Here is a 26,222-nt window from a genome sequence, read left to right on the forward strand (position 1 = left end):
AAGGCATGCTAACTGAATCAGTGCTAGGCGAGTAACTTCTCTGTTGCAATCCTTGCTGGTCTGACAGGCTCCTGCAGTTACATCACTTCCTAAAAAAATGCAAACACCTCTTCTTCAAGTGAGCACCGACCCAGGCAAGCAGGAAACAGGAAATATGAGCGTTTGAGGCAGGCTGGAGTGCCTTTCAGCATAGACACACAGGCAGCATCCTGAGCAAACCCAAGGGTGGACATGACCTCTCCACAGGCTGCCCTGGTCTGGGCCCTGGGACTTGTGCTCCTTCACTCTGGCCAGGGTAAGTGACCTCCAGCTGGTAAGGCTTGTGGGTACCATGGCTACAGGACTCTGAGAGAGAGAGGAGGGGCGGGGGAGGGTTGCAGGCTGGGGTGGAGTGTGAACTTTGCTGTCTGTCTGACTGCCTCTCTCTCTCTCTCTCTCTCTCTCTCTCTCTCTCTCTCTCTCTCTCTCTCTCTCTCTCTCTCTCCCACTAAGCCTCCTTCAATCTGCTTTCTAAGACATGAGGATTCCCATAATGTACCAGCTTTAACAGGCATATTAAAAAACCATAAACTATTTGGCAGGTTCTGGAAAAGGACTGTTTCAATCAGTTGAGGCCTAAATCCTGCATTCACTTTTAAATTTTGTGGGCTAAGAAGTCTGCTGGCTCCAAAAATTTCTTGGAAAAACTGGGGTATGGAAATTTACTACTGAAAAACATAACTAAAGAGAAGGGCTAAGTTGGAAAAAATGTAAACAGGAAATTATTGGAGGAGTTACCAGACGTTTGCTCTGTAACATCCAGAAAGTTCTTTCATTTGCTTTCCTTTGGTTTTAATTTCAGGGGATATTTTCTTTGCATTGATGGTTACTAATGCAGGTTTGTTTAGAAAATGAATCTGAGTATAGTCAATGTAAAACAACGAAAGAGTGCTGGGTGCCACTGGCTTATGTTTTTCACTCCCCAGGGGGCCTAGCTCTGAGGATCTCAGTTTGAAGCCAGCTTAGGCAGGAAATCCATGATACTCATCTCCAAGTAACCACCAAAAAGCTGGAAGTAGAATTGCGGCTCAAGTGCCAGGTACTACCTTTGCACACAAAAAAGCTAAAGGATAGTGCCCAGCGCTTCAGTTCAAGCCCCAGGACTGGCACAAAAACAAATTAGTCTTTATTTTAGACTAACAATAGCAATTGACTTATTCGTTGACAGTTGCTCCACCAAGCAAAATCACCCTCCACTGCCTCTTAGGGTTTGTTGACTTGCCCTGGGTAAATAGACTTGCCAGCATGGTTTCTGTCAGTGAGAACTTCCCGCTTCCACTGTGGGGCAGAATGTGAAACAGTTCTTTAAATATCATGAGGGCACCAGCAGTGAACTCAAAGAGGTGGCTGCTTCCTGGAGGTAAGCAATCTGTACCCAACCTCCGAGCCTGTCAGCCCATCGCTGTCACTTTCCCTAAGTGTTCTCCCTCCTGGTGGTAGCCCCTGGCATCTGGAATGTGCGTGTGTGAGTGTGTGCATGTGTGAGCAGAGAGAGAGACAGAGAGAGACACAGAGAGAGAGAGAGAGAGAGAAAGAGAAAGAGAGACAGAGACAGAGACAGAGAGAGAGACACACAGACAGACAGAAAGGGGAAAGTCAAAGGTGATTGATTGGCTGGTACTGAGAATATGGAAGGGCCAGGAGAGCCAGGGAAATCTTCTTTAGCTCAATTCTACCTTCCTCGGATCCTGTAGGAGCTCAGCATAAATTGGAGCTATTGTTGGAAAATACCAGAATCATTCCTAGAATGGAAATGAGGCTGATTTCTAAAGACTGAGGCGGTCCTGCTAGCAGGTAGTGTTCTAGTGCCAGGAGAACTCCTGTAGTGGGAAGGGATGCTTTATGCCTCTGTGCTACTGGGCCCAGCCTGAATTTCCCATGTGTCAAAGATGCAGAAATGCTCATTTTAAATTAATTAATTAGTTCATTTATTTATTTGCCAGTCCTGGGGCTAGAACTCAGGGCCTGAGCACTGTCCCTGAGTTTCTTTTGCTCAAGGCTAGCACTTTACCACCTGAGCCAAAGCGCCACTTCTGGTGTTTTCTGTTTATGTGATACTAAGGAATTGAACCAAGGGCTTCATGCATTCTAGGGAAGCACTCTACCACTAAGCCACATTCCTAGCCCCAAAATGCCCACTTTTAAAATACCACTCAATAAAAGGTGATTATTTTGGCAACTGTCAAGGGAAAAGCTATTCCAAATCAAGACTTCACTTTAAAATTAATGTCTATCCTTTGGAGCTAGTGGGGCTTGAGACTTCGGGATATGAGTTGATCACACACTTGATTCTCTGGACTCCCCCCACCCCAGATGCACCTGAGGATGTGCACTAGATCCATCCTCTATCTGAACATTCTGACCATCTTCCTTGAAAGCATATTCTGAGGTCTATCTCAAATTAAGCATTTGCAAACAGCCAACAGTCAATATTTTATAATACCTGCAATTGCAAGAGGCTGGCATCTTTCCCTCTGAATCAGCAGCTCATCATACAGACAGCCTACAGCAAGACTGAGCAGAATACCAAGGGAAATAATCTGTTTGGAAGTCACCAGGAGAAAAATGCAAATACAGCAGGATTTTGATCAAATAGAGGATCCTGTTTTTAAAAGTTTTGGACTATTATATCTCAGCCCAGTATAGGATCTTCAGAAAGTTCAAATTCAAGGCAACATCCTGAAGTGGCATGGAAGCATCCCAGCTTCTTTCTTTACCTGGAGTCCTATCAGTGTCGCTTTATGCTGTCCAAACAGCAGGATATGGAGTAGGGAGGTGGGTGGGGGGGAGGAGGGAGGACAGAAAGTGCAGCAGAAAGAAGCAAGGAATTAGCCCCTGCTTCAGTAGTCAAACTCTGGGTTTAATCATGAGTATTAGGAAAATTTCTGGGATGTTTTAGAAGAATAAGATCCATATAATTATCAGAGGAATCATGAGAAGAAGCAGCTGCCACTTGCATAACTGAAGCTAAACTTTATGGCACCTCTTGTCTCAGTGACCACAACTGCCATCTGCTAGTTCTGGGGACAATCCAACCTTTCAATATCAATAATGATGGCAGCCACCAGATATACTGCTCATTATATGCCAGGCACTGTTCTAGACACTTAGCAATTCCATCTTATAAGGTGCAGACTATTATCCCCATTTTGCATATGAGGAAACCTGAGGCCCAGAGAGGCTTAAGAGAGTTGCCAGGGGCTGCATAGCTAAGTAGTAGATGTAAATGAGGTTTCTCCTCAGAATTCCAACACACCCTAGTTCAGATGCAGGCTCTGCCAGCATCTTTGTGTAGTTTCCAGTTTGGAAAGCTAGGGCTCTGGTTCCTGCTTTGCTCTAGGCCCATCATCTAACCCTTATTGTCTTTAAGGTCACTGCATATTAAACCCAGAGCTGTGTGTGTTTGCATTGTGCTGAAACTGGTTCAGAGAAAAGGGATGGTAAGGGTAGGGTTAAAACCTGAGATCTAGTGAGCTGTCATGGGGGAAGGAGGAGCTGCAACAGAGTAGGGAGCCTTGTGAGGTTCTGGGGATTAGTATAGTTGCGACAAGAAGCAGGAAACACAGCGTGAGGCCTCTGGATGGGAAGAATGGCATCAGGTGTGGGAACCAGGGAGGGAGAAAGAATGGCATGTGTCAAGTGGAGGCACTATGGGAGAGTCCTTCTGGGAATGAATCCCAATGGCCAAATGACCTCAGGGGGACTGGGACATGGATGAACAGATGGACACACATGTATACACACATTCATGCACGCACACACATACAAATACCAAAACAACATATACATTCTCCAAAAATACAGCAAAAGCCCACACAGGCAGAGAGGGGTAAAACTGAACATCCTTTATTTCTCCCATTCCAGATCCCAAGAAGCCAGACAAGGGAAGGTCTTGGCTGGGATGGGCTCAATTCCATAAAAACAAAAACCAAAACCAACAATGTAACCTGCAGTTTTCCCCAGCCTCGCCTGTTGGCAGAGATGTGGGGTTGGTGGTTGGGTGGATCAGTGTAATCGTGCCACCTAGCCCGCCCAGTGGGCTTTGGATTTGAGTGATCACAGCTGGCATTTCTAGAACCTGTATCATGTTTTAATCTGTAATGTCTTGGACCTTTCTACTTTGGCTTGGTTAGTTCTTGATTTATTATGTCTACTTTAAGCCTATGATTACCCATGTGCTTTCATGTAAAGTTTGTGAGGCCCTAACCATGCTGCTCCCTGTGTCTGTTCACTCCTATTCCTGATGGAAGTCTCATGGGTATGAAGGAAAGGACGTGGCACATGCAGGATGGCCAATCCCACTGCCAAGTTACAGTGACGTGCTCCATTGTCCAGTACTTGGCCAGTGCAACCTGTCTTGACATCACAAAGTAAGCTTTGGAAGAGGAGTCAGGGAGGAAAACTCATGATTGAACCTCAGGCTTAAAACCAGCCCAGGGATAGGGAAAGCATGGCATAAGCAACCAGCTTCCAAGAATTACATGAGGAGACACCAAAACCTCAGGAGAGGTGTAAGCCAGCAAACCAGCCAGACCAAGTCAGTAACCCAGGAAAAAACAACAAAGGTGCAGAAGTGATTTCTAGTGAGAAAGAACATGCCAGTGGATAGGGGAGTATTGAAAGTCAGAGGATGGCCAGGTTCCAGAAAAGCAGGATGATCTCACCTTATTGAAATTTTGTGTTGTATTTTACCTTCCACTTCTGACCCAGTGGCTGAACAGGAGTTCCCCTACAAACTCACATAAACTCTTCTATCTCTTGGCGTCCAAATTTTTATATTAGGAAATCCCACGGGCAGGCATAGCTTTGGATTCTCATTCTTCTATAATTTAAGTACAACCACAATTTTTCTGGACCCACAGGATTTCCTTGCATTCTCTCTCCCGCTCTCTGTGTTTGGTTGTGGGACTTGAACTCTGGGCCTGGGCACTGTCCCTGAACTCTTCAGCTCAAGGCTACCACCCTACCCCTTGAGCCACAGAGCCACTTCTGGTTTCCTGGTGGTTAGTTGGAGATAAGAGTCTCATGGACTTTTGCGTCCCGGTTGGCTTTAAACCGTGATTCTCAGGCCTCAGCTTCCTAAGTAGCTAGGATTACAGGCGTGCGCCACCATGCCGGCTTCCTTGCATTCTTGAGATTTATTCCTTAACGGATTGATTCTTATATTTCATCCAGTGTTTCTAGGTGTTGTGCATTAGGAGAATTTTTCGAGTTCCCAAGTATATCAGATTACTGGAGATGGAGATTTTTCTCTCTCTACTATGCTGGACTAATTTTCTTTTTTGCCAGTCCTGGGCTTGAGCTGAGGGCCTGAGCACTGTATTTGGTCTTTCTCAAGGCTAGAGCTCTACCACTTGAGCTACAGCACCCCTTCTGGCCTTTTCCATGAACGTGGTACTGAGGCATCGAAGCCGGGTCTTTGTGCTTGCCAGGCAAGCCCTCTACCACTGGGCCCAACGCCCAGGCCCCCTCTTCCTCTGTGGCTCGCCCGGCTCCACCGCCCAGCACCTTGGCCCCAGCCCCACCCTTCACGCCCTCCGCATGTCTCAATTTTGACTTGAAGACACAGCGGCAGATGGGGAAGTAGTGTTGCAGACGAGCTTCCCGGGGGACGGCAGAGACACCGCCGGAGCCCTCGGGGCTCAGAAGGCCACTGGCAGCGCCAGGCCAGGCCGACCGCCGCCTTCCCAGGCCTCCGACGGAGGGAAGCCCTTGCTTCCTTCCGCCCTGCCAGGGGTCTAGAGTCCAGGTCTGACCGACGCCTATCTGTGTGTTCACTTCCTGAAAGAGTTGGGTGCGCCTCCATGGTGGTGAGGGAAAGTCAGGGTCCTCCGGATAGGTGGTGAGACCCGGATCCAGCTCCAGCATGGTGGAACAGTGACTCCGCTGAAATAAAGACAAAGACCCCGCGCCAGTTCACACCGCGCATGCGCTCTTTCTAGCTGTGCGCCCTCCCCCTCACCTCAGCGTGGGTCCCCCTCAGCCTCCAACCAATCAGGCGTCTTTTCCATGCACGTGCGTGGAGATGTAGGATCCAATCACAGGGCTGCTTCTGTGCTTGCGCTCCAAAGCGGGAGAGCCAATCGCGAGACTCCTCGCGGCCCTTGTCTACTTCCTCGACCAATCAGGAGCACAGTCTTTGGAGGGGCGGGAGAACAGAGGCCCCTTATAGGTAGCAGGCCCCGAGGGAGAGCCTGGTCTGCGGGGCCCGGTCGCTGCAGGCGGAAGGAGTCGGTTTTGCAGCTTTTCGCTGTCTCATCTGTCTGCTGCTTTAGATACGTGACTGTCCGTTCACCCTCACCTTGGTAGAGAAAATGAACCTGATAGACATCCTCACTGGTGTTGATCTTGAGGTTCGAGATGTGAGCTTTACCTGGAAGGCATTTGCCACCCTGGACTCCAATGGCCTTTTCTTGGGGGAGGCTGGAGACCAGGAGGGGAACATGAGGCTGCTCGGTGGTTTCGAGGCCGTGTGCATAAGGTTAAAAATGGTTTGTTAACTAGGGTATGGGGAGAACAGTTGTATCTGAGGATAGGTCCTCTAAACTGCCTTCTGCTGACTCCTTTGTGGCATCCTGGAGGCGGGGGGGAGGGGGAGTATTGAGGAACCAAAGCTAAAGCGTGTGGAATCAAGGTAAAGATGTGTCACTTCTCTGGTGTACAAGTATTCAGCCTTGAGAGGGAGGTTTTTTTGGGGGGGCGGGGGGACAACAGCCCTGTATTGTCACGATGCTTGGGAGAAAGCAGCTTCAAAGTCTTATGTGTGACAAATCTGCACCCCAGGCAAAGATATTTACACTCAGTTTCTTCATCTGCAACATGTGGCCGAGAAAGTTGTTGCGAAGATCAAATTAGGTTATCCATGTTTATCCTAGTACCTAGCACCCCAATAAGCATTTGATGAATGCCATAGCATTTATTATTTGGGGCCTATCATAGAGTTGGAGTTGACTGTGGTAAGGAAGGCTATGAGGATGGGTGCCTGGGAGTCTCATTAAAGGGTAAAAAAAAAAAATGAGATTGTCATTATTTAAATAGCCCCTAGAAAATCAGTGCAAATGAGGCTTAATATAGAACATATGTGAGGATGGCCTTGGTAGACAACTTCCAGCCCCTCTAGTTTCACACTGCAACCAAGGGCCACCTGTGACCAGAGTTGCCTCATAGTGAAATACTCTTCCCCTCCCCTGAAGGACACTTCTTTCTCTTTCTCTTTCATTCCTGATTGTTGAAGTCTTCATTCTTTTTGCTGGTTTGTGTCCTTTTCTATTTTCTCTTCTCTGGGGCCATAGGTGGAGTGGGGACTCAGTACTAAATGTTCTACCAGGAACTTTGCCTGCTGCAAAGGCCTCTGAGTTCCTGGCAGCTTTGCTTGCAGTGCACATGGGATGAGGAGCCTGGGAAAGAGCCAGGCCAATGCCAGGGTTTGGGGAACCATTCCCTTCTGCGGGTTTGTGTCACAAGCTACCTCTTGTACTAAGGTGGCTGAAGGTTCAAGACCATGGGCTCCTCTCTCTTGCTTACCACATTGTGGCTACACTTTATAAAGTTTTAACATAGCTTCCAGTTTTGGAGGGAAAGTAGAGTGGAAGGTTGAAAGCCTGGAACAAAGTCAGTCAATCCAAAAATTTACTTGTGGATGAGGACAGGAGGGGAAAACTGGGAGAGAGCAAGGGAAGTGGTGACATTGTCCCAAAAGAAATGTACTCATTAACTGACTATGCACCATAACCCTCTGAGCAACACCTTTATAAAAATAATGAAAAATTAAAGTAGGACACACAGGCCAGGCAAGGTGGCTCATATCTATAATCCCAGCCATGTGTGGAGGCAAACATCAGGAGGACAGAGGTTCACCCCAGCCCAGGCAAAGTGCAAGACCATATCTGAAAAATAACTCCAGTAAAAAAGGCAGGAGGTATGGTGATAGTGCCAGCCTAGTAAGAGTGAGGCTCTGAGTTCAAACACCAACACTACAAAAAAATTCATTCTTATACATTTTTATTTGTTTTCACTTGCTAGGAAAGTGAGCTTTCTTTCAATACCATTGTTTTATATATAAACATATCATGTGGCAAGAACTGTACTTTAAGTATGGATTTAAATTTATTCAGAAACTTTAAGAAAAAAACTCCTACAAGGCATAACATGGAATATTCCACAACTTTGGAAATCACTTTGACATGACAGTGTTGCCAGTGTCCTCTGCTTAATCAGGTCCAAAGTATCTGGTCAAGGCCAAACCACCCGCCTTTGTGGGAATTTTATCTCTGGGCTCTGACTCCATGTTCAATAATATATTGTCAGCTTGAGCTCCATTTATGTTAAATCAGTACTTGGCATCACACTGAGTTGGTAGGCAAGTGCTATGGATCAAGTTTACCACTGAATGCATCTAGGATAAATTTAAAAATCATTAGAACCGTAACACACTAGCTTTGTCTCCATGGCGATGACAACTTCATAGATGATTCCACAGGTACTGACCAGGATTCAGAGCTGTCAGAGCTGTCGGGAGACTCACTTCCAGAAGAAACGACTGTACCAACTACCTTCACTACATTGACCACAGATGCGTTAACTGAAGAGACAAACTCCACGCAATTGGCTGAGAATGAAAATCAGTTGGAGTTTCTATTGATGGTGTTGATTCCCTTGGTTTTATTGGTCCTTCTCCTTATATCCGTGGTTCTCCTTGCAATGTATTTTAAAAGAAAGAAAACAAAGCAAGGTAAATATTTGTCATATTCTTGTTTTCAGATATTTGCTCCACACACTTTAAGAAACAGTCACAAGTACCTTTTTGTTTTTCACAGAGCCTTCTAGCCAAGGATCTCAAAACGCTTTGCAGACATGTGAGTGTTATCTTTTTGTTTTTAAGATTTTTTTAAAATTGTAATTAATAGAAGGGTTATATTCACCATATAAAAGGTGCATTACTTCACAAACATTGATACCCTTTCTCATGTCTTGGTCCCCATTTATGTGAGTGTTATCTTGACATCTGTTTCTGGAGTTGGGGATGAGATTGAGGGACTGAGATGTTTAAAAATTAGGCAGCATGGTTGGCTTACAGTAGTTAGCAACTTGTAATACATGTCAAGGAAGATTTCAAGAAGTTAGAGACTTACTATTAAATAGTCTCAAGAAGAGACTAGCTCAATGTTCTTTATCCCTACTCACAGCGTGCCTGTGACCTTGTGGCTTTGACCAGTAAGCCTTGCCCACTGTCCCCATACCAGGCCAGCCTTCAGTTCCTCAGCAGGAGTAGTAAAGGCTGGCTTACACAGCCAGCAGCTGAGCAGCTGTATGTTGCTGGGGAAGAAGAGTCTCGCCTTTCCTGGTGGGCTGGCAGAAGTGACGCTGAGTGGGTAGGAGATACTTGTTTCTGTACAGCTTAACATTTCAGGGTATGCTAAAGTAAAACAGGAGTCAACAGAGTTGCCTGGACTCTGCATGTCTTTCTTTTTCCTGTTGAGAGTCTCAATGTGTTGCCTAGGCCACCTTTGAACTCAAGGCCTGGATGTTGTCCCTAAGCATCTGCTTAAGGCTCATACACGTCCGTTTGAGCCACAGTGCCACTTGCAGCCTTTCAGAGTAATTTATTGGAAATGAGAGTCTTATGGACTTTACTGCCTGGGATGGCTTTGAACTGTGATCCTCAGAACTAAGCTTCCTGACTAATTAGAATTAAAGGCATGAGCCACCCATGCCATTTAATTTTTTTTTTTTTTAGAAAAAAAGAACATCTTTTATTCTCAGGGATAAAAGAAAACTTGCACATGATTCTTACTAGGTTTTAAAAAAATGCAACATAGAAACTTGATTGGAAATTACTTTTTATTTCTTTTTTGGTATGTGGGCAGAACCTGGGTCCTCAAGCTTGTTAATCTCATGGGTAAACCACTGAGTTTTCTGCCCCTAGCTCCTGAATTATCTTTTCTCTTTCCGTGTTCAGGAAAAGGGGGAAAAAAACCTTGTATAGTTGAACATTCTGCTTTCTTCCTTACTGGAACTGCAGACATTAAAATTGCAGTTGGTGCTATTTAACATTTCCTAAGTGTTTTCATGTGCTGGGCGTCTGAGAGAACTGCAGAGAAAACAGTTGGCAGGAAATCATTGCTCAAAACAGACTGGTTGTGCTCATTACATCTCTGGGGAGACAGACTCGTGTGCAGTTGCCAACACGGAGCCAGAGCCTCCTGCCCCAGCCCCAAGCCCAACAATCCTGCCACCCAGGGACAGAGCAGAGGAGCTGGAAATGGTGTTGTCAGGCAAAGGAAAGGGAGGAGAGGCTATCAAACAGAAGGACTGAAAGAAGCAAAATGGAATCAGGTGGGGAGGAGGACTGCCTAGAACTGCATTTGCCCTGAGTTGCCAAGGGAGTAGGTGGCAGTTAAAACCCTGCAGGCCAGGTGGAGTAGAGTGGCAGGGCCTGATTGCTAAGGACAAGTAATTGGTCTTCCTCCTGGCTTAATGCTGGGCTCTGTGTGCTCTCCCAGCTGTTTTTCTGTTGCCATGGTGGCTGGGCCAGGGGGTAATGGCCTCAGAGCAGGGAAGATGAGGCCGCAGAAGGCTTTTTGCTCTCTTTTAATACTGATTACAGGAGCTCCCATTTGGTACATCTGGAGCACTTGGGTAATGGGCTTTTAAACTTCCATCATCTGCATGCAAGCTAGCTCTCGCTCACCTCTGAGCCCGCAGGCACTGAGATTATAGAGATAAATCCGTGCCCACCGTGGTGGTGGTGTGCAGCTGCTTGCTGTCTGGGAGATTGAGGGTGGGGAGGGCCAGAAGGAGGGAATGACAACGATGGTCTTTATGAGTCACCTGTAGGGAGGGCTAATCGTGTAGGGGCTTTATTTATAGTAAAAACCCTTAAGGACATTGCCTCCCTACCTTCAGTCTAAGGTGTGAGGACTCAAGCAGCTTCAGAAACTGTTGGCTTCTCCTGGGGTAGGGGAGAGAGTGCCGTGTACAGCCGCCCCCCCCCCAAAGGAGAGTAGTGATGACAGAAAGTTGTGCCCCAGCTCTCCTGGACAAGCAGCGATGCTCACAGCTGTCACCTTAGAAGGGGTTCCGGGGTCCTGTGGCACTGACTCACTGGGCATCAACTGCTTCCCTTGGTATTTTGGTCTTCCCACTAAACGAAACAGCTGGAACCAGGGCATGAGGCTCTCTCGTTCTTTCCCCATGTTGATCTGGAGTCTGATTTACAGGAGAGTCATTTTGTCAGCAGTTACCTAACTCATACTCCAATCCAAAACAGCAGGCTGTCAGAAAATTTCACCATTAAAGTAACAATAACACTGAGCCCCCAAAAGATTGGATTTAACCCCAGGGCTGGACCATTGAGACGAGTACCAGTTCACTTATTTAGCAAATATTTACTAGGCATTTGCCAGGGACTATGCTGGCAAGAAAGGGGGCACAGCCAGAGGCACACACGTGGTCCCTGCCCTCTGGGAAGCTTGGGCCAGTGGGAGCTGCCAAACAAACACCATCAGACTGATGGACGATCAATGAGAAATTGTGGCCAGTACTGTAAAGGAGGCAAGTGAGTTGGGGCGCAAGAGAAAAGAAGGCTTCTTTGAATGAAAAATTGAAGCTGAGACCCAGGAATGTAAGAGATCCAGCCAGGGAAAGAACAGGAGTAAATGAAGACCCAAGGGGGTGGGGTTCTTCATGAGTCCTGCACACCCTACTGCAGGACAAGAGGATGCTGGCACAGTATGCTGTGTTGTAAAGGGATGAAGCAGGGACACTTCAGATATTTTTTTGTTTGTTTCTGTTGATCCTGGAACTTGAACTCAAGACCTGGATGCTGTCCCTGAGCTTTTGTGCTCCAAGCTAGTGTTCTAGCACTTGGGCCAAAGCTCCACTTCCAGCATTTTGGTAGTTAGTTGAAGATAACAAATCTCACAGACTGCCTTGCCCTGGCTGACTTTGAACCCATGATCCTCAGATCCTCACCTCCTGAGTTAGTTAGGTATGACCCACTAGTGCCCAGTCATTATAGACATTTTTGTTGAAGTGAGTCAAAGCAAAAGCTCTCTGGTTTAACCCTTTCTCTCCCTCACTGCTCCCGACCTCCTTGTGTGGCCCCCAAGAGGACCCCCCCACATTTCCATAGGGCAGTCTGCATTTGGACGTTAATTCTTAACTCCTTTTAAGAATGTGATTCGCTTAAGCTATTTCAGCCTCTTTGCAAAGGAGGCTTCAACTGTTAATGAAACAGTGTCACAGAGGAGCAAAGCTAACATGATCTTTACATTTATTCCTTTGTAGATGAACTGGGAAGCGAAACCCTGAAAGCGTGAGTCCTTCCCCCATCTCCCACACTGTTCCCTGTGTCCTGGGTTTCTGGGATTCACCATGGCTGGGGTCACTGGCTTGCTAAAGCATAGTTAGGGAATTGGAGGGGAGATCCTCACTGGGTCCCCCAGTCGTTTTCTGACTTCTACCAATGCTCAGTGCCTTGTAGTTAAATATTCTGTCCCTTGATGTGGAAAGTTGGCTTATATATAATGACTAGACATTTGATAACCAGGAAAGATACTTGAGCTGTTGCAGAAAGATTGTACTTTGTGAAGCAGCAAGAGAAAAGAGAAGGGGTGGGGAAGGGATAAAAGGAGGGAACAGGAGAAGGAAGTGGGGAGGAGTTGAGATTCATAGAAGACTCCACCCAGATCTGTCTGGGCTTATGCCACCCTGGCACTCCCAGTAGCCTCAGGTTTAGAAATTGCCCACTTCCTTTTCCCAGTGAACTTCCTGTGTTGTGTTCAAAACAAATGATTGTTCCTCCCCAACCTGTCTTCTCTAACCACTTCTATCTGCTGCCTGGAGACTCTGAGCCCTAAAGAGTTGAGGGAGGGGATTTCTGAAAGCGACAGCTCCATGCTCTCAGAAAAGTCTGTGAATGGAAGGAAGATGTGACCAAGTTTATCTGTTGTTGAGAATGGCCGCTTGATCTGGGTACTGATCAAAAACCCCAAGGAAAGAGAAGTGAAATTAAGCAAAGCTAAAATGCTAAATGTGGTAACTCCCCTGAGTGGCGGGGCAGTCCTGACTTCTACCTCTAGAGCAGCATGTCCGGTCCCTGTACACTCACATGGCCGGCTCAACAATCCATGTGGGTTTGTGGTAGTGTCCACTATTCCTCCTGTTAGAGGGTGATACTCTTCTGAGTAGGGCGCCCCTCCCCATTACAGGCTAGCCTGCAGGGTCAGATCCTAAGTCAAGTTCAGTTCTAGAGTCCGCAAATGAAGTTCTACACATTGCATTAAAAACCAAAAAACAAGGCTTTTGTTCTTTGTGTAGCCCTATTTTTGAGGAGGATACACCCTCGGTCATGGAAATCGAGATGGAAGAGCTTGATAAATGGATGCACACCATGAATAGAAGTGGTGAGTGGAAACTGAAGGCATTTTGCTTTCCTCTGTAGTCATCGAAGGCTGCAACCATGTCATAAGTAAATGCCTCAATAAATCCTGGGGCCAGACACAGCCCAGTTCACGTTCCATTTCCTGCACACTGGTAACCAGCTTCAGCCTTCCTGGTCCTTATATATCCCTGTTAGTTATTGCCATTTCTTTTTGTGTACCAGCTGTTGAAATGAATTTTTTTAAGCAAAAAAGAAAATGATGGTCTCTTCCTTCCATTTTCCTTTCTTTCCCTTTCTGCTTCCCTTTCCCTCCTCACAACTCCTGTCCCCTCCCCTCTCCCTCCCTCTCTTCCTTTTCTACATTGTTCTGGGGCTCCAGCTCAGCACCTCCCACTTGCTAGCCAAGAACTTTGAACTTCATCCCTAACCTGGATCTTATTTTTTTTTTCTTTCTGAGCAAGGAAATCTGAGGTGAAAATTTCTGGATAAGGCATCTGGCATTACCGTATATGTATTATTTATCATTGAAATCTACACATGGACATATACTATCCAGTATAATAACCCAGAATGGTGATTTAAATTAAGCAAATGAAAATAGAATTAGATTTAGCCATGTTTTCAGTGCTTCTAATCAATGGTTACTATATCTGATAGGATGAAACTAAAACATTTTCATCACTGTAGGAAGTTCTGTTGGACAGGGCTAATATAGATGGAAATATAAGTATTCTCACATAATGATTTCCAATTGATAGCTGGCAATAATTATTGTATATGTCTCCCTGCTTCCCATTAAATCAATAATTTACCTTTAAAAATGACATCTATGTTTTCTTAAAAATTAATGAATTATTTTCCATGATCAGATCCACTATTTATATGAATATATATTTTTCATATTTAAATGCTCTAAGGAACATTTGGGTTCCAAACTCTAAAAATACAATTTTCTCAAATTCACAATGTTTTTATTAGAAGAATGGTACTATCAAATTGTCACGATGAGCTTTCCTAAAGATTAAAACCTCTCAATTACCTTGTGCAATCTCCTATTTATTTTTTCAAAGCCTTTAAAGATAGGTCAGGTCACTGAGTTAGGGCTTAGAGTTACATGTTATTATTTCTAGTTGTCATGTGCATGCATAATAGAAATCAGAGCATGATAAAAACGAGAAAGAAGAAATAATTCCATCACTCCAAGACAATCTTTTGGTCTATTTCCTTTTGAGCCTAAGATTTTGTGTAACACAAAATCATGATCTTGTCATGCTCACTAGAGCCAGGAAAATCACCAAGAGCATCTGTATTTGGCAACTAATGCAGAGAGTTAGTCTGACACGTAGATCTGGGATAGACCCAGTGGAACTGTTTATTCCTTAAAAATAACAGATAGAATGACAGGGAAGACTCAGCTTCCCACTCTTCTTTGCGTGGCCTGACTGACATTGTTCTTCAGACACTCCAGGACCTCAGAGGCAGACATTTTTCTCCCAGTGTCTGGCCTGAAAGAAGCAGGTTCTATCTTTAAAGCAATGATAGGCTTCCAGGGGGACTGGACAAACATGCGGTGATAAATTGCACCTTTCCCCATAAGGAGGCAAGGTGAAGTCTTGTATCTGTACTCCTTGTGCTTTCTCCATTTCCACAACCTTGCCATGACTAATATTCTAACTCTAGAAATCCCCAGTGGGGCATTTTCTGTGCAGGTCACCACACACCAGAGAAAGTCGATGCTCAGTGATATATGTTTTGTGGATGGAAAAGAGAATCTCAGTGACTAAAGGTGACTTTGCTTTTATTCTGTTCTAGCTGACTGTGAATGTTTACCTACCCTGAAAGAAGAAAAGGAATCAAACCACAACCCCAGGTACTTTTCATTTCTGTCACAGATTATCTGAGGATGGTGGGAAGAGGCTAGAACTCATTATGGTACTTTTTTCCCCCCATTTTTCCACATCGATTTTATACAGTAATTTACCTGGAGGTATGTTTGTGTCCGCTGGAGAAGAGGAAGTGTGCATTGTAACTGTGAAATAAACATCCTAGTGGCCCTCTGTATTTAGGAGTAAACTAATATTGGCATTTCCTTGCCCTTCCAAAGAGACAAGTTGACTTGTTTTTAGTCATGGACTTTCCGATGATAACAAAGTGGATTTGTTTACCTTGGAAGGATGGATATTTGGTAAGGAAACAGATGGAGAGGATGGTTTCAAAGGATGCCATTGCAAATAAGAATAAAAAGTAAATGTTGAAAGAACTATAATAACAATCAAAACTGTAACCCACCTGGATGGAATGATTATGGGGAGAAAAAAAAAAAAGTGAAACTTAAAAATATGTTTTCCATTCTACCACTAGGTGGCTCTGCTTGATAGAAAATTTCAGTGCGTTGGGGCTTGGGTCTAATTTATTAGCACTCCACAATCGTGTTCCACTTACCTTCTGTGAGGATAGAAATGTCCATGTTTAGGGTGTGTAGTCAAGAGCCTGAAGGAAACAGGAAAGATGATGTAACAAGTTGAAGACCTGCTCTATCACCACCGTGAACTTGGGGAGCATCAAGTTCTGGCAGGGATGAAACATAGAGAAGCCGAGAACTTGAGCCTTACTGAGAGGGGAAGCCTACACTGCTGTGAAAACAGATCAAGGCGGGTTTTCAAGCAGGATAAACTTCACCCGCCTCCTCTTCTTCTATGATTATGGGAGTTGTGTGTTAGTCATCTTCAAGGTTCCCAGAATGCAGTTTTGTCACCAGGCACCCCCCCCACCCCCCGCCCCAGGCCCTTCACTGCCGCAAAGACTGGTTATGAGACAGCTGGATGAGGTAGTCAGATTCTCACCCTTGGCTCCTTTGTCTGCCTCTTCCTGAGCCTCACCTAAGAGCTGACACCCCAAACTTCTCCCTATATGACACCATCACAGAGTGGCTTGAACTCATGGGCTAGGCGCTGTCCCTGAGCTCTTTCATTCAATGCTAGTGCTCTACCACTTTGAGCCAGTTTTACTTTCCCCCCGCCCCCAGTCCTGGGCTGGAGGTCAGGCCCGAGCACTGTCCTTGGACTATCTTAAGGCTAGAGCTCTACCATTTGAGCCTCAGCACCATTTCCAGCTTTTTTTTTTTTTCTATGTATGTGATACTGAGGAATTGAACCTGGGTCTTTATGCATGCTAGGCAAGCACTCTACCACTAGGCCAAGCTCCTGGCCCACAGCTCTACTTTTATAGAGTCTCATAGATTTTCCTGTCTAGACTGGCTTTGAACCAAGATGTTCTGATCTCAGCCTACTGAGAAGCAAGGATTACAGGCATGAGCCACCAGCTTCTGACATCTCTGGGTTTTTTAAATATGAAGACTTAACAATAGTTTAGAAAAGATTTGATTCCATATAAATGAGTATAAGAATTCCCTATGCCCCTGGTCCCCCTCAAGCAGACTCTCCCCTGTTATTGGCCTTTCCCACCATAGCATCACCTTTATACAATCAAGAAACCTGCATTGACATGTCATTACTACCCAGAGTCTCCTGCTGGCATTCACCTCAGAGGCTCCTCTGTCCTCTAATGCCTTAAGCATTAGAGGTGAATTTAATGCTTCAGAAAGTAATAACAGTCACAGAAGATTGAATTTAGTGACAGCATGCTTACCCATCCTTCTGATTAACACAGACTTCCAGAATCCATTCACGGGTTCTGCCATCTTGGATCTTTAGCATGGAGCTTCTGTCTGACAGTAAGTCCCCTTCACTTTGGTAAAGAGAGGGGATCTGATGATCACTCCATACTTAAGATGCTAGGTGTGTGCAGACTTGATCTCCGTATGATTCCTTTGTTAACGCTGAGAATTTCCAGTCTTTCTGAACTGTGTATGTACTGTCAGTTCTCCTGTCCTCATTGAATAGGGGTTTGTTTTGTTTTTATAATTATTTTGAGTCAAGTCTTGAACTTGAGATTCTTCTACCTCAGCCTCCAGTGTACTGAGATTATCTACCACCATATATGGCTTGACATTTTAAAATTACATTTTCTTATCATATATTCATTGTACAATGTAATAGGTTCCCTTGTGACATTTTCATATACCACCATATAGAACAATATACTTTGATCATATTTATCCCTGCCATTACCATCTCTTATTCCCTCTTCCACTTGAATGGACATTTTTCTTGAGAATTCAACACAAGATTTCTTAATTGGTGCCGGGGCTGGAAGTCAGGGCCTTGCACCTGCTAGGCGAGTGTTTTACCATTGAGTGCACACCCACCACTAGCACAACACTTCAGTAAGGACCAATGAGTACAAAACACCATGGGAAAGTCATGTGAAAGTTTTCATGCTTTAAGAGAAAACAATAGGACAAGATAGCAAAGCAATTGTGGGGGAGGAGACAATTCTCTATTCTTATTTCTCACCTTAGCATTTTTTCCCATAATCCCTGGTAGGTGGCTTTCATAGGACAAAGGAATAGTATTCTCACGGGTGGGAGGAAAACAGTGGGAGAAATCTGTCCTAGAATTGAAGAGAATTTCATCACTGACATTGTCAACATCTGATGATACTAAAAAAAGACTGTCTGCCTAGTTGGGTTTGTGATTGATTGTTTAAGTTCTCCATAGAAACCTTCTTGTCTCACTCTGCCCTTCCCAAACACTGCTAAATGTCACTCGATATGACACAAACAAGGAAGAAACAGCTGCCTTTTGTCGTGGCTCCCTATGGGCTAGGCAGCCTCTTCCTTTTCCTTGAGGCATTTCTAGTTAGAAACTTTCTGGAACCCTTAGCAGTTCTCTCTGCACTCTTGATAGGTAAGCACAGACAAACATTGATGATCACCAGCAAGTTCTCATCCTCCTCCCCTTTCTATCTTGGCCACAGTGATGATTTTATAGTGAAGAATAATGTTGGAAAAGAAGGAGTTTGATTATAAAACATTCTGGTAGTGTTATGATTCTGTATGGTAAAGTAACAATAAGACAGTCACATGTTTTCTATAGTCTAGTTGCCCATGTATTACTACCTAAGAAATTAAGTCAGAGAATCTATAAAAGACCATAGTTATTCTTAAAGGATAGTAATTCTATTATTTGTTCTTTCATTTATGTTTTCTTAGCTCCATGGCATTTTACAAATGAGTTTAATATTTCTCCAGAAAAGTCCAGGCTAGTTTAATAGAGAATTTAGAAGAGATCACCTCCCTATTTTTTTCTTTTTGTGCCAGTCCTGGGCATGAGCTCAGGACCTGAGCACTGTCCTTGGACTTTCTCAAGGCTACAGCTTTACCACTTGAGCCTCAGCACCAATCCGGCTTTTTTCTATGTATGTGGTACCGAGGAATCGAACCCAGGTCTTGGTGAATGCTGGGCAAGCACTCTACCACTAGGCCAAACTCTGGGCCCCGCTTCACTATTTTTTGTCTTTGTGTGTGTGTGTGTGTGTGTGTGTGTGTGTGTGTGTGTGTGTGTGTGTGATTTATAGCTGTATAGTTTTTCAAAAGGTATTATTTTATTGAGTATCTGCTAGGTGCACCACATCATCAAGAAAACTATTATAGAAGAAACAATCTGCCTGAGAAAAGCTGGGACTCAAAGCTGGTTCCAGTTCACATGGCAGATTTGTAATAGCTCTAATCTAGAGTGTCTCATTATATTTTCTTAGGTATAGTAAAAGAGATACTACATACACTAAGAAAAAATTCTAGATTAAAAACCATAACACTTAAAAGTGTCAAGCAAGTGAATCACCAGGTGGGAGACACATGACAGAATTTGGTGAATGAATGACATGTCCCCTACGCAGTGCCAAAAGAACAGCAATTTTATTTTTTCTTTGCCAGTCCTGGGCTTGAGCTCAGGGCCTGAGCACTGTCCTTGGACTTTCTCAAGACTAGAGCTCCACCACTTGAGCCTCAGCACCACTTCTGGCTTTTTTCTATGTAGTACCGAGGAATGGAACCCAGGTCTTCGTGCATGCTAGGCAAGCACTCCACCACTGGGCCAAACGCCCGGCCTGAGAAGAGCAATTTTGTGTAAAGTAGCTGTTGTTCTTGCTGTTTGGTCTCTCTGTTCAGGCAAATCTCTGTGGCCACATCCATTCTTTCCTCTTTGATTTTTAGGGTTTTTCCCTCTTTCCCTTCGGAGTCCCTCAAAAGTTATTTAAAAGTATACTTTAAATCAACAAATATTAAGTGCCAATCCTTCCTTCCTTCCTTCTCCTCCCCCCAATCTGGGCTGGTTCTCATGAGAGATACAAAGTAACACTTTATAATCCTGCAGAAGGGTTAACCTCAAATACCATTGTAGATGTAGGTGTGTGGGCACTTGAATTCATGTCTGTGTGAGTGTGTGTCCATGCCAGGAGAGAAAGAACGTGTGCTTTACTATAAAAAGCACAACATTGCTTGAAAGGTGGTCCAGATTATGCCTTCACTATGGCATGATGTATGTGCCTTGGACTAACTAGTAACTCCCTAATCCTGGCTCTGGTGTTCGGCCAGATATGTGATCTCTAGAACTCTACCCAGGCCAGGCCTCTTGTGGGAAGGTAAGAGAAGGGACAGTATAATGATGACTTGCTATGTGACTTCGTGCCCCAACACTGATTTTGAGAGCATGAGAAAGGTTTAGCATAGGCTTATTCCCTTCTTTGGAGGCAAGCTGCTTTAGCTGTGGTCATATAAAGAAGGATTGTTATGAGATAGACCGGCCAGGAGAGCAGATGACATATCTGATCCCTGTGCAACAAAGGCACAGTCAGGACACAAGAGATTGGAGTTGGATCTGTCCTCATTTAGTGGGTAGCATGCCAATTAAATGTCTTCTTAAGGTTTCTGTGGTGATGCTTTTTAGTCATTGCAACTGGTTTTTACAGCTAGTCAGCCTGTTGTTAATATACAGGCTTTCAGGAAAGGTGTTCCACAGTCTTAATGTATCCCTGTAACACTTCTAGACAAATTACTCATTAATACCTCTGTCATAGATGAGTTGCTAAAATTACACTTATTCACATTGAGACAAGCCTTAGAGGTTTGCAGGAAGAGCCCTTATTTTATTTGTTGCAATTCAGTGGCAGTTTGCCAAGGGTTTTTTTTTTTTTTTTGAAACAGGAAGTCTAGGATTTGTTAGTTTGAATTGTCTGCCTTTTTTGATCATTTCACAGACATGATATACAACCACAGACAGCAGCGAACACATCTTATGAAACAAAAGAATGAGAGAAAATGCCTGCAGGCTCAGGTGGCAGGCCATATCTCAGACTGCTGACTCACCAGCCCGGCAGCCCCTAGGGGCTTGCCTCCAAGGGACAACCCCTTGGGGGTGACCTGATGTCCCTGAAAGCTGAAGCAACTTTGGATTGATGAGGGTCTCCAGATGGCCCAGATTCATTCCTTCCTTCCTTCCTTCCTTCCTTCCTTCCTTCCTTCCTTCCTTCCTTCCTTCCTTCCTTCCTCTACAGCCTTGTGGATTAACATACACAAGTGCTTGACTGCCCAACAGCCCCTCCCTGAAAGATGATTTCTTAAAGCCTTTGAATATCTGAAACAGTATTCAAGCTAGTGTTTTGTTCACAAATACTGGCTCAAGTCTGCAAAGTAAGAAACACTCATTCTCATGTGTCTAGCTCTCTGGCCCGTAGCCTTGGGTTCTATCTGTATTTTCTCCTTTATTCTATATGTAGGTATGGTGTTGGGGATGGCACCTAGGGTTCATTCATACGAGGAAAATCCTTCCCACTAAAGCTACACGAAACTCCTTGGTTTTTTTACAACAACCTTGAAAGGTACATGATATTACTAGGTATGATTTGTAGAAGAGGTGACACAGAAGCACTAAGGCAGTTAGGCACTGGTGGCTCACAACTGTAATCTCAGCGACATAGGAGGCTGAGGCATGAGGATCTGGGTTGGAAACGAGCCATGACAGGAAAGTCCATGAGACTCTTATTTCCAATTAACTACCCAAAAGTAGGAAGAGGAGTGGTAGCTCAAGTGATAGAGCACCAACCTTGAGCCTAAAAAAAGCTAGGGGACAGCACCCAGACCTTGAGTTCAAACCCCAGGACCAACACCAAGGCGGGGGGGGGGGGGAAACACTAAGACTAAGAAAGGTTAACTTTCTCAAGGTCACTCAGCAAAGGGATGACTGAGCCGTATCCATACTTTAATGCTATGCTAGAAAAGCCACTTGTGAAAATAGCCACCGTTATGATCATCATCAAATCACAGCAAATTAAAATTACTCAGCAACACTAACAAAATCTAAATGCATGAGATACTACGTTTAAAGGTTCAAATATTTGTTTAATGGGTATGGAACTCAGCACCTCACACATGCTAAGCATCTGTTCTGCTACTGAGCCCTTCACCCTCAGATTTTCATAGAGAAAATAAAAGATTTGAACAAATGGAGAGTGTCTGCATGAAAAACAATCATGTGAAAATGACCATTTTTACATCCAAACCAGTTTCTTTGAAACATTTCATTTGGAGAAAAGACTGAGCATAGATAGGACAATTCTAAAAGGAGGAAATAAGCAATTGAGAGATGGGAAATGGGATGTCAGAAAGATTCTTGGAAACAAATAAAATTATTAAAGAAGCAGAGTAGAAAATTCCCAAGCAGTTCTCAAGTGTAGGTATACATACTCAGTGGTCTTGAAATGAGTTATCCTAGTGGGAGAATCTCCATCATATTTCATAAATTCCAGGTAAGTTTAAAAGGGCCAGTAATCTATAACCTTTTTGTCCACTTGTTTTGTGATGCCGGTACTGGAGATTGAACTCCATGCCTGGGCACTGGTCCCCTAGCTTTTTCACTGAAGACTAGGTCTCTACCACTTGAGCCACACCCCCACGTCCAGCTTTTTTGCTGCTTCATTGGAGATAAGAGTCTCACAGACTTCGCTGCCTGGGTTGACTTCGAACCATGAGTGGCTGACATGTGGAGATAAGGCCACACAAATAGAAGTGTGCAGTTCTGAGACTTCTGCTTTGTAGAGATGGATCTTGGAAAGATTATCTCTCTGCCACCCAATTTCTAAGAAGTGAAACTTCCTTCCCCAGGGTGCCACAATGAAAGGGTGTGGTAGCATCTACTCTTCAGAACAAATATTTCTGCTGAGAGTGGGGTGTCAAGTCTGAAATGCAGAATCCATTCCCCTTGAGGTAGATGGTAGGCAAACAGTCTGCCACTGAGCCACAATGAGCCCTCAGAATTTCTTCATTTGCCATCAGATATCCATGCTAAGTACAATTTTCTATTGAGATTCTTTTGTTCACTTCCCAGTTGCACCTAAAGTCCTGCCCTTGTCCTCTTCCCCCTGTTCTATGGTTGCCCCACTGTCTTCACATCACGTATACCAACCAGCACCACACAGACAGACATGTACATGACGACCCCTCCCCTGCCATGGCCAGATCTATCTACAGGCCTAGCATCTAAAGCAGGTCACTGCGGAACACATAGGATTTTGTTTGGTTTCCTGATTGTTTTGGCGACAGGATCTCCCTGTGTTGCTAAAGGTGACCTCCAGGAGAGTTAGTCAAGAGATCTACCTGCCTCCCAACTCTAGGGCAGCAGGGGTTAAGGCCTGTGCCATGGCTCCTGGCTAACATATGATGTCTTACTGAGCTGAACCCTGAAGTAAGAGTTGTTAGAAGACTACATGCTCTGAGAGACCACGCACACTTATGAGCTCATCATTCAGGCACTTCTTGGAGACAGAATTCACTGAAGTAGAGATGTCCTAGAATTCGAGTAAAGGAATATAACACTAAAACAAGTTGGGAAGCTCCTGAAAGCCTGCTCTCTAGGAAAGTAGATAAAGGTGTGAGTTGAGGGTGGTGGCAGATCCACTGGGGACAAACAGCTGTGAAGCCATGTATATGGCAGAGATAGCTGAGCTCAAAACAAAAGCCTAACTTACCTAACAGCATGGCCACATTCAAATACTAGGTCTGTAATTTATGTCAACGCACATGACTGAATCTCAATTCTATGAATTCAAAATGGTGTGGAAAAGGTGCTGCTGATCCCCTGTGAGTATGCACAACACGCGCTTTTGAAAAGAAAAATCCCCAAGAATCATACACTCTGGAGGGAAAACACAGAGTAATAATCAAAGACATATTGGCATCTATTCATAGAGAATCGGATTAGATTTAATTAAAGGAGGGAACCCCCAATCCATCTGGTTCTCTGGGGAGAGGCATTAGAACGAGAGCTGGGGATTACTGCTTGGCATCTGTGGATTTTCCTCCTCAAAGATGGAATATGAAATTCAAACTGACCTTTGTTTCAGAAATTGGAAGCTGGACAGCATTCGTGTCTGACCTTTCATGTTCCCTGGAGTCACCTCTGCCGTGGAGTGGCCACCTCGCCGTTGCTCCTTGGAAATTCACTATTGTTCTTTTAGTTATTTATTTTCATTTTATTTTACAGTGACACTGAATCCTAACACTGTGTGTGTGTTGCTGATGTTTTCCAAAAGAAGCATCCCTGAGGAGCTGCCGGGCTTGCCAACAGAGAATGGAGAGGATATGAATTTAATTAATTTCAAATCAACAGAGACACAGAACGTTGCGCTATTTCTTCCAACACCCACGCCTGCTCCGATGCCATCACCTGTATTTGGAAGAACGAGCGATTGAGAAGTATTAGGAAAGCCCTGGCAGAGGGCCAGGGCTCGCAGGGTGGAAAACAAGTCAGGGAGCTGCTTGCTGCTCCAGTGGACCAGTGACACCCCCAACCAACTCAGATCTGACCTGGCTCACTCTGGCTACCTGAAGTTTCCAATCTCCTCCTGCTTTGTTCTTAGGGTTCACATCAGGAAGCTATTTCCCCTATGGTCTCCTGGGTTAGTTCATTACCTAACTAGCTGTGGGTAATTTCCTCTCATCATACAAGTCTTCTGATGGCTCAGTTCCTTCAGCAAGAACTTTCCTGAAGGCTGGGTAAGTGATGGCAAAAGACAACAAACAAAGCAAACATTGCAATGTCTATACCATCCCAGTTGAACCAGCATTTTCCTTCTTGGCTACATCCTCTCAAGTGTCCCATGCCCTGGAGCTCAGCACACCTCCCTGGCCTGTGATGTGTGGGTGGGGCATCTGCCACCCTACTGCCTCTCAGAGATCTTTAAGGTCATTTGAAAGAAACAGAAGTAGAACAGGCCATAATGTGTGGCAGGTGGCAGGGTGCACTGCATTCTTTCCTGCTACTCTGGAATAAGTCTCCTGTCCTCAGCCCAGCACACCGGGTCCTCCTCAGTCCATCTCAGACGACATTCCATGTGATATTTTGTTAACATCCTTGTACTGAAAACAATGACCCAAGATGCAGAAAGGCTATGAACCGCCCCCAACCCCCACATCACATAGGTTCAGACTCCATTTAAGCCTGTTTTCTAGTTCTGACCTTTTAAGAGCAATCTAGTAAATTGAGAGTCCTTGGCTCTTCTAGGACGCTTGATATTGTGTTCCAGGAAAGAACAAAAAAAAGAGAGAGAAAAAAATTTTTATTTATTTTGCTAACCACATATAAACTGATGGGAGATGAGGTTAACCAAACTTTTGCTGCTGGATTTTGTGTTTGAAAGGCTGCCTTAATGCATGACAGAACCCCTTAATCCTGCCTTTCTGAGTTCCTTTAATTTTAAAGGCAGAGTTCCAAGCCAGGGAGGTCTCTCTACTCAATGGGAGATCCAACTATTTGGCTGTATGAAACCACGACTCTCCCAACACTGCCTAAAGCTTTGACAGAAGACCATCTTCTTGGACTTTTAACTTCAGCAAATCATCCGTCATGTCATTAGCACGTTCTAACACAGCTCTTTGTTTCCATTGTTACTTTGCATACTCATAATCAACTTATGGTCTGCATTGATTCTCAGATATTTATGCCCAAATTGCCATTTTCCGATTCATCAGGACTTCCCTATTCTTCTGGCCATGTTTGTTACCTAAGTTTATTTCTCTTTCTGGGAGGTTCAATTTGCTTCTTTCTCTATTAGGTATTGAAGATTTTTTTTTTCTTCTGAACACCCAAGTCCTTAATTTCTATTCCTATCAAATAATTAATTGCAGATGTTTTCAGAAGTAGGAGTCCTAGAATCTCACTTTGATGAAGCAGTATTGTCTACTTATTCAATATGTCAGAAAACTTCAAATTCCAGAAGAAATGAACTTTATCAATATGCCATTGAGTTTATAGCTGAGAAATGTATTGGCCTCTTTAGCCCAATTCTCAGACAGATGTATTGTTTTGAGTTTATTCTGGCACTATATATGGAGTTAGTATGGATCCAATCAAGCATTACTCTTAGCACCTGCATTTTTAATTACTACCCAATGTGTATCATATTTATATGGCAATTTCAAGAATGACTCTTAAACCCACACTTAAATTTGTGTTTCAGATTACTGTTAGTAAAAAGAAACTCTTAATAACTTGCACAAATTGGAGAGCCCATCAAATTACAATAGAACTTTAAAATATTTGGAAGTTATAAGACATTATATTTTTGTCATTTTAAACACATGAGATTAACATAGGATTGCTTACTTGAACTCCTCAGGAAACTTGTTTTGATAAATGTGTAAAAATATCCACTGGAACTTCTAACCCAGTGCTGTGGTCCCCTTTCTGGGAAGGGTGTTTGTATCATAGGCAAGCACACAGCCTGGATCACGCTCAAAACCCACAGGGTGCAGATGCTTCCTCTGACTTCTGTAGTTCTGGCAATGGCATTGATGTCAATGTAAATGGATGCTTAAAAAAGTACGCCTGTCTATTCTTTTATT

At 44.2% G+C, this 26,222-nt stretch overlaps 1 protein-coding gene across 1 annotated transcript; it reads left to right on the plus strand.

The window, feature by feature from the left end:
* Window positions 1–231: 231 nt before the first annotated feature.
* Window positions 232–25,751, plus strand: Tmem154 (transmembrane protein 154). The gene is made up of 7 exons (XM_090356584.1): window positions 232–295; window positions 8,519–8,770; window positions 8,856–8,894; window positions 12,328–12,355; window positions 13,360–13,445; window positions 15,236–15,293; window positions 23,863–25,751. Exons 1-7 carry the CDS (start codon window positions 232–234, stop codon window positions 23,876–23,878), a joined length of 543 nt encoding a protein of 180 aa, XP_090212710.1. The 3' UTR covers window positions 23,879–25,751.
* Window positions 25,752–26,222: the final 471 nt, after the last annotated feature.

This window comes from Megascapheus bottae, chromosome 23 (assembly GCF_031878675.1).
Source record: "Megascapheus bottae isolate mThoBot1 chromosome 23, mThoBot2.hap1, whole genome shotgun sequence".
In the NCBI taxonomy this organism is placed as follows: domain Eukaryota; kingdom Metazoa; phylum Chordata; class Mammalia; order Rodentia; family Geomyidae; genus Megascapheus; species Megascapheus bottae.

Excerpts from the sequence above, each read along its gene's own strand:
- Tmem154 (XM_090356584.1), top strand. The coding sequence starts at position 232 with ATGACCTCTCCACAGGCTGCCCTGGTCTGGGCCCTGGGACTTGTGCTC. Across the intron at positions 8,895-12,327 it reads TCAAAACGCTTTGCAGACAT|ATGAACTGGGAAGCGAAACC; the intron begins GTGAGTGTTATC and ends ATTCCTTTGTAG. Across the intron at positions 13,446-15,235 it reads GCACACCATGAATAGAAGTG|CTGACTGTGAATGTTTACCT; the intron begins GTGAGTGGAAAC and ends ATTCTGTTCTAG.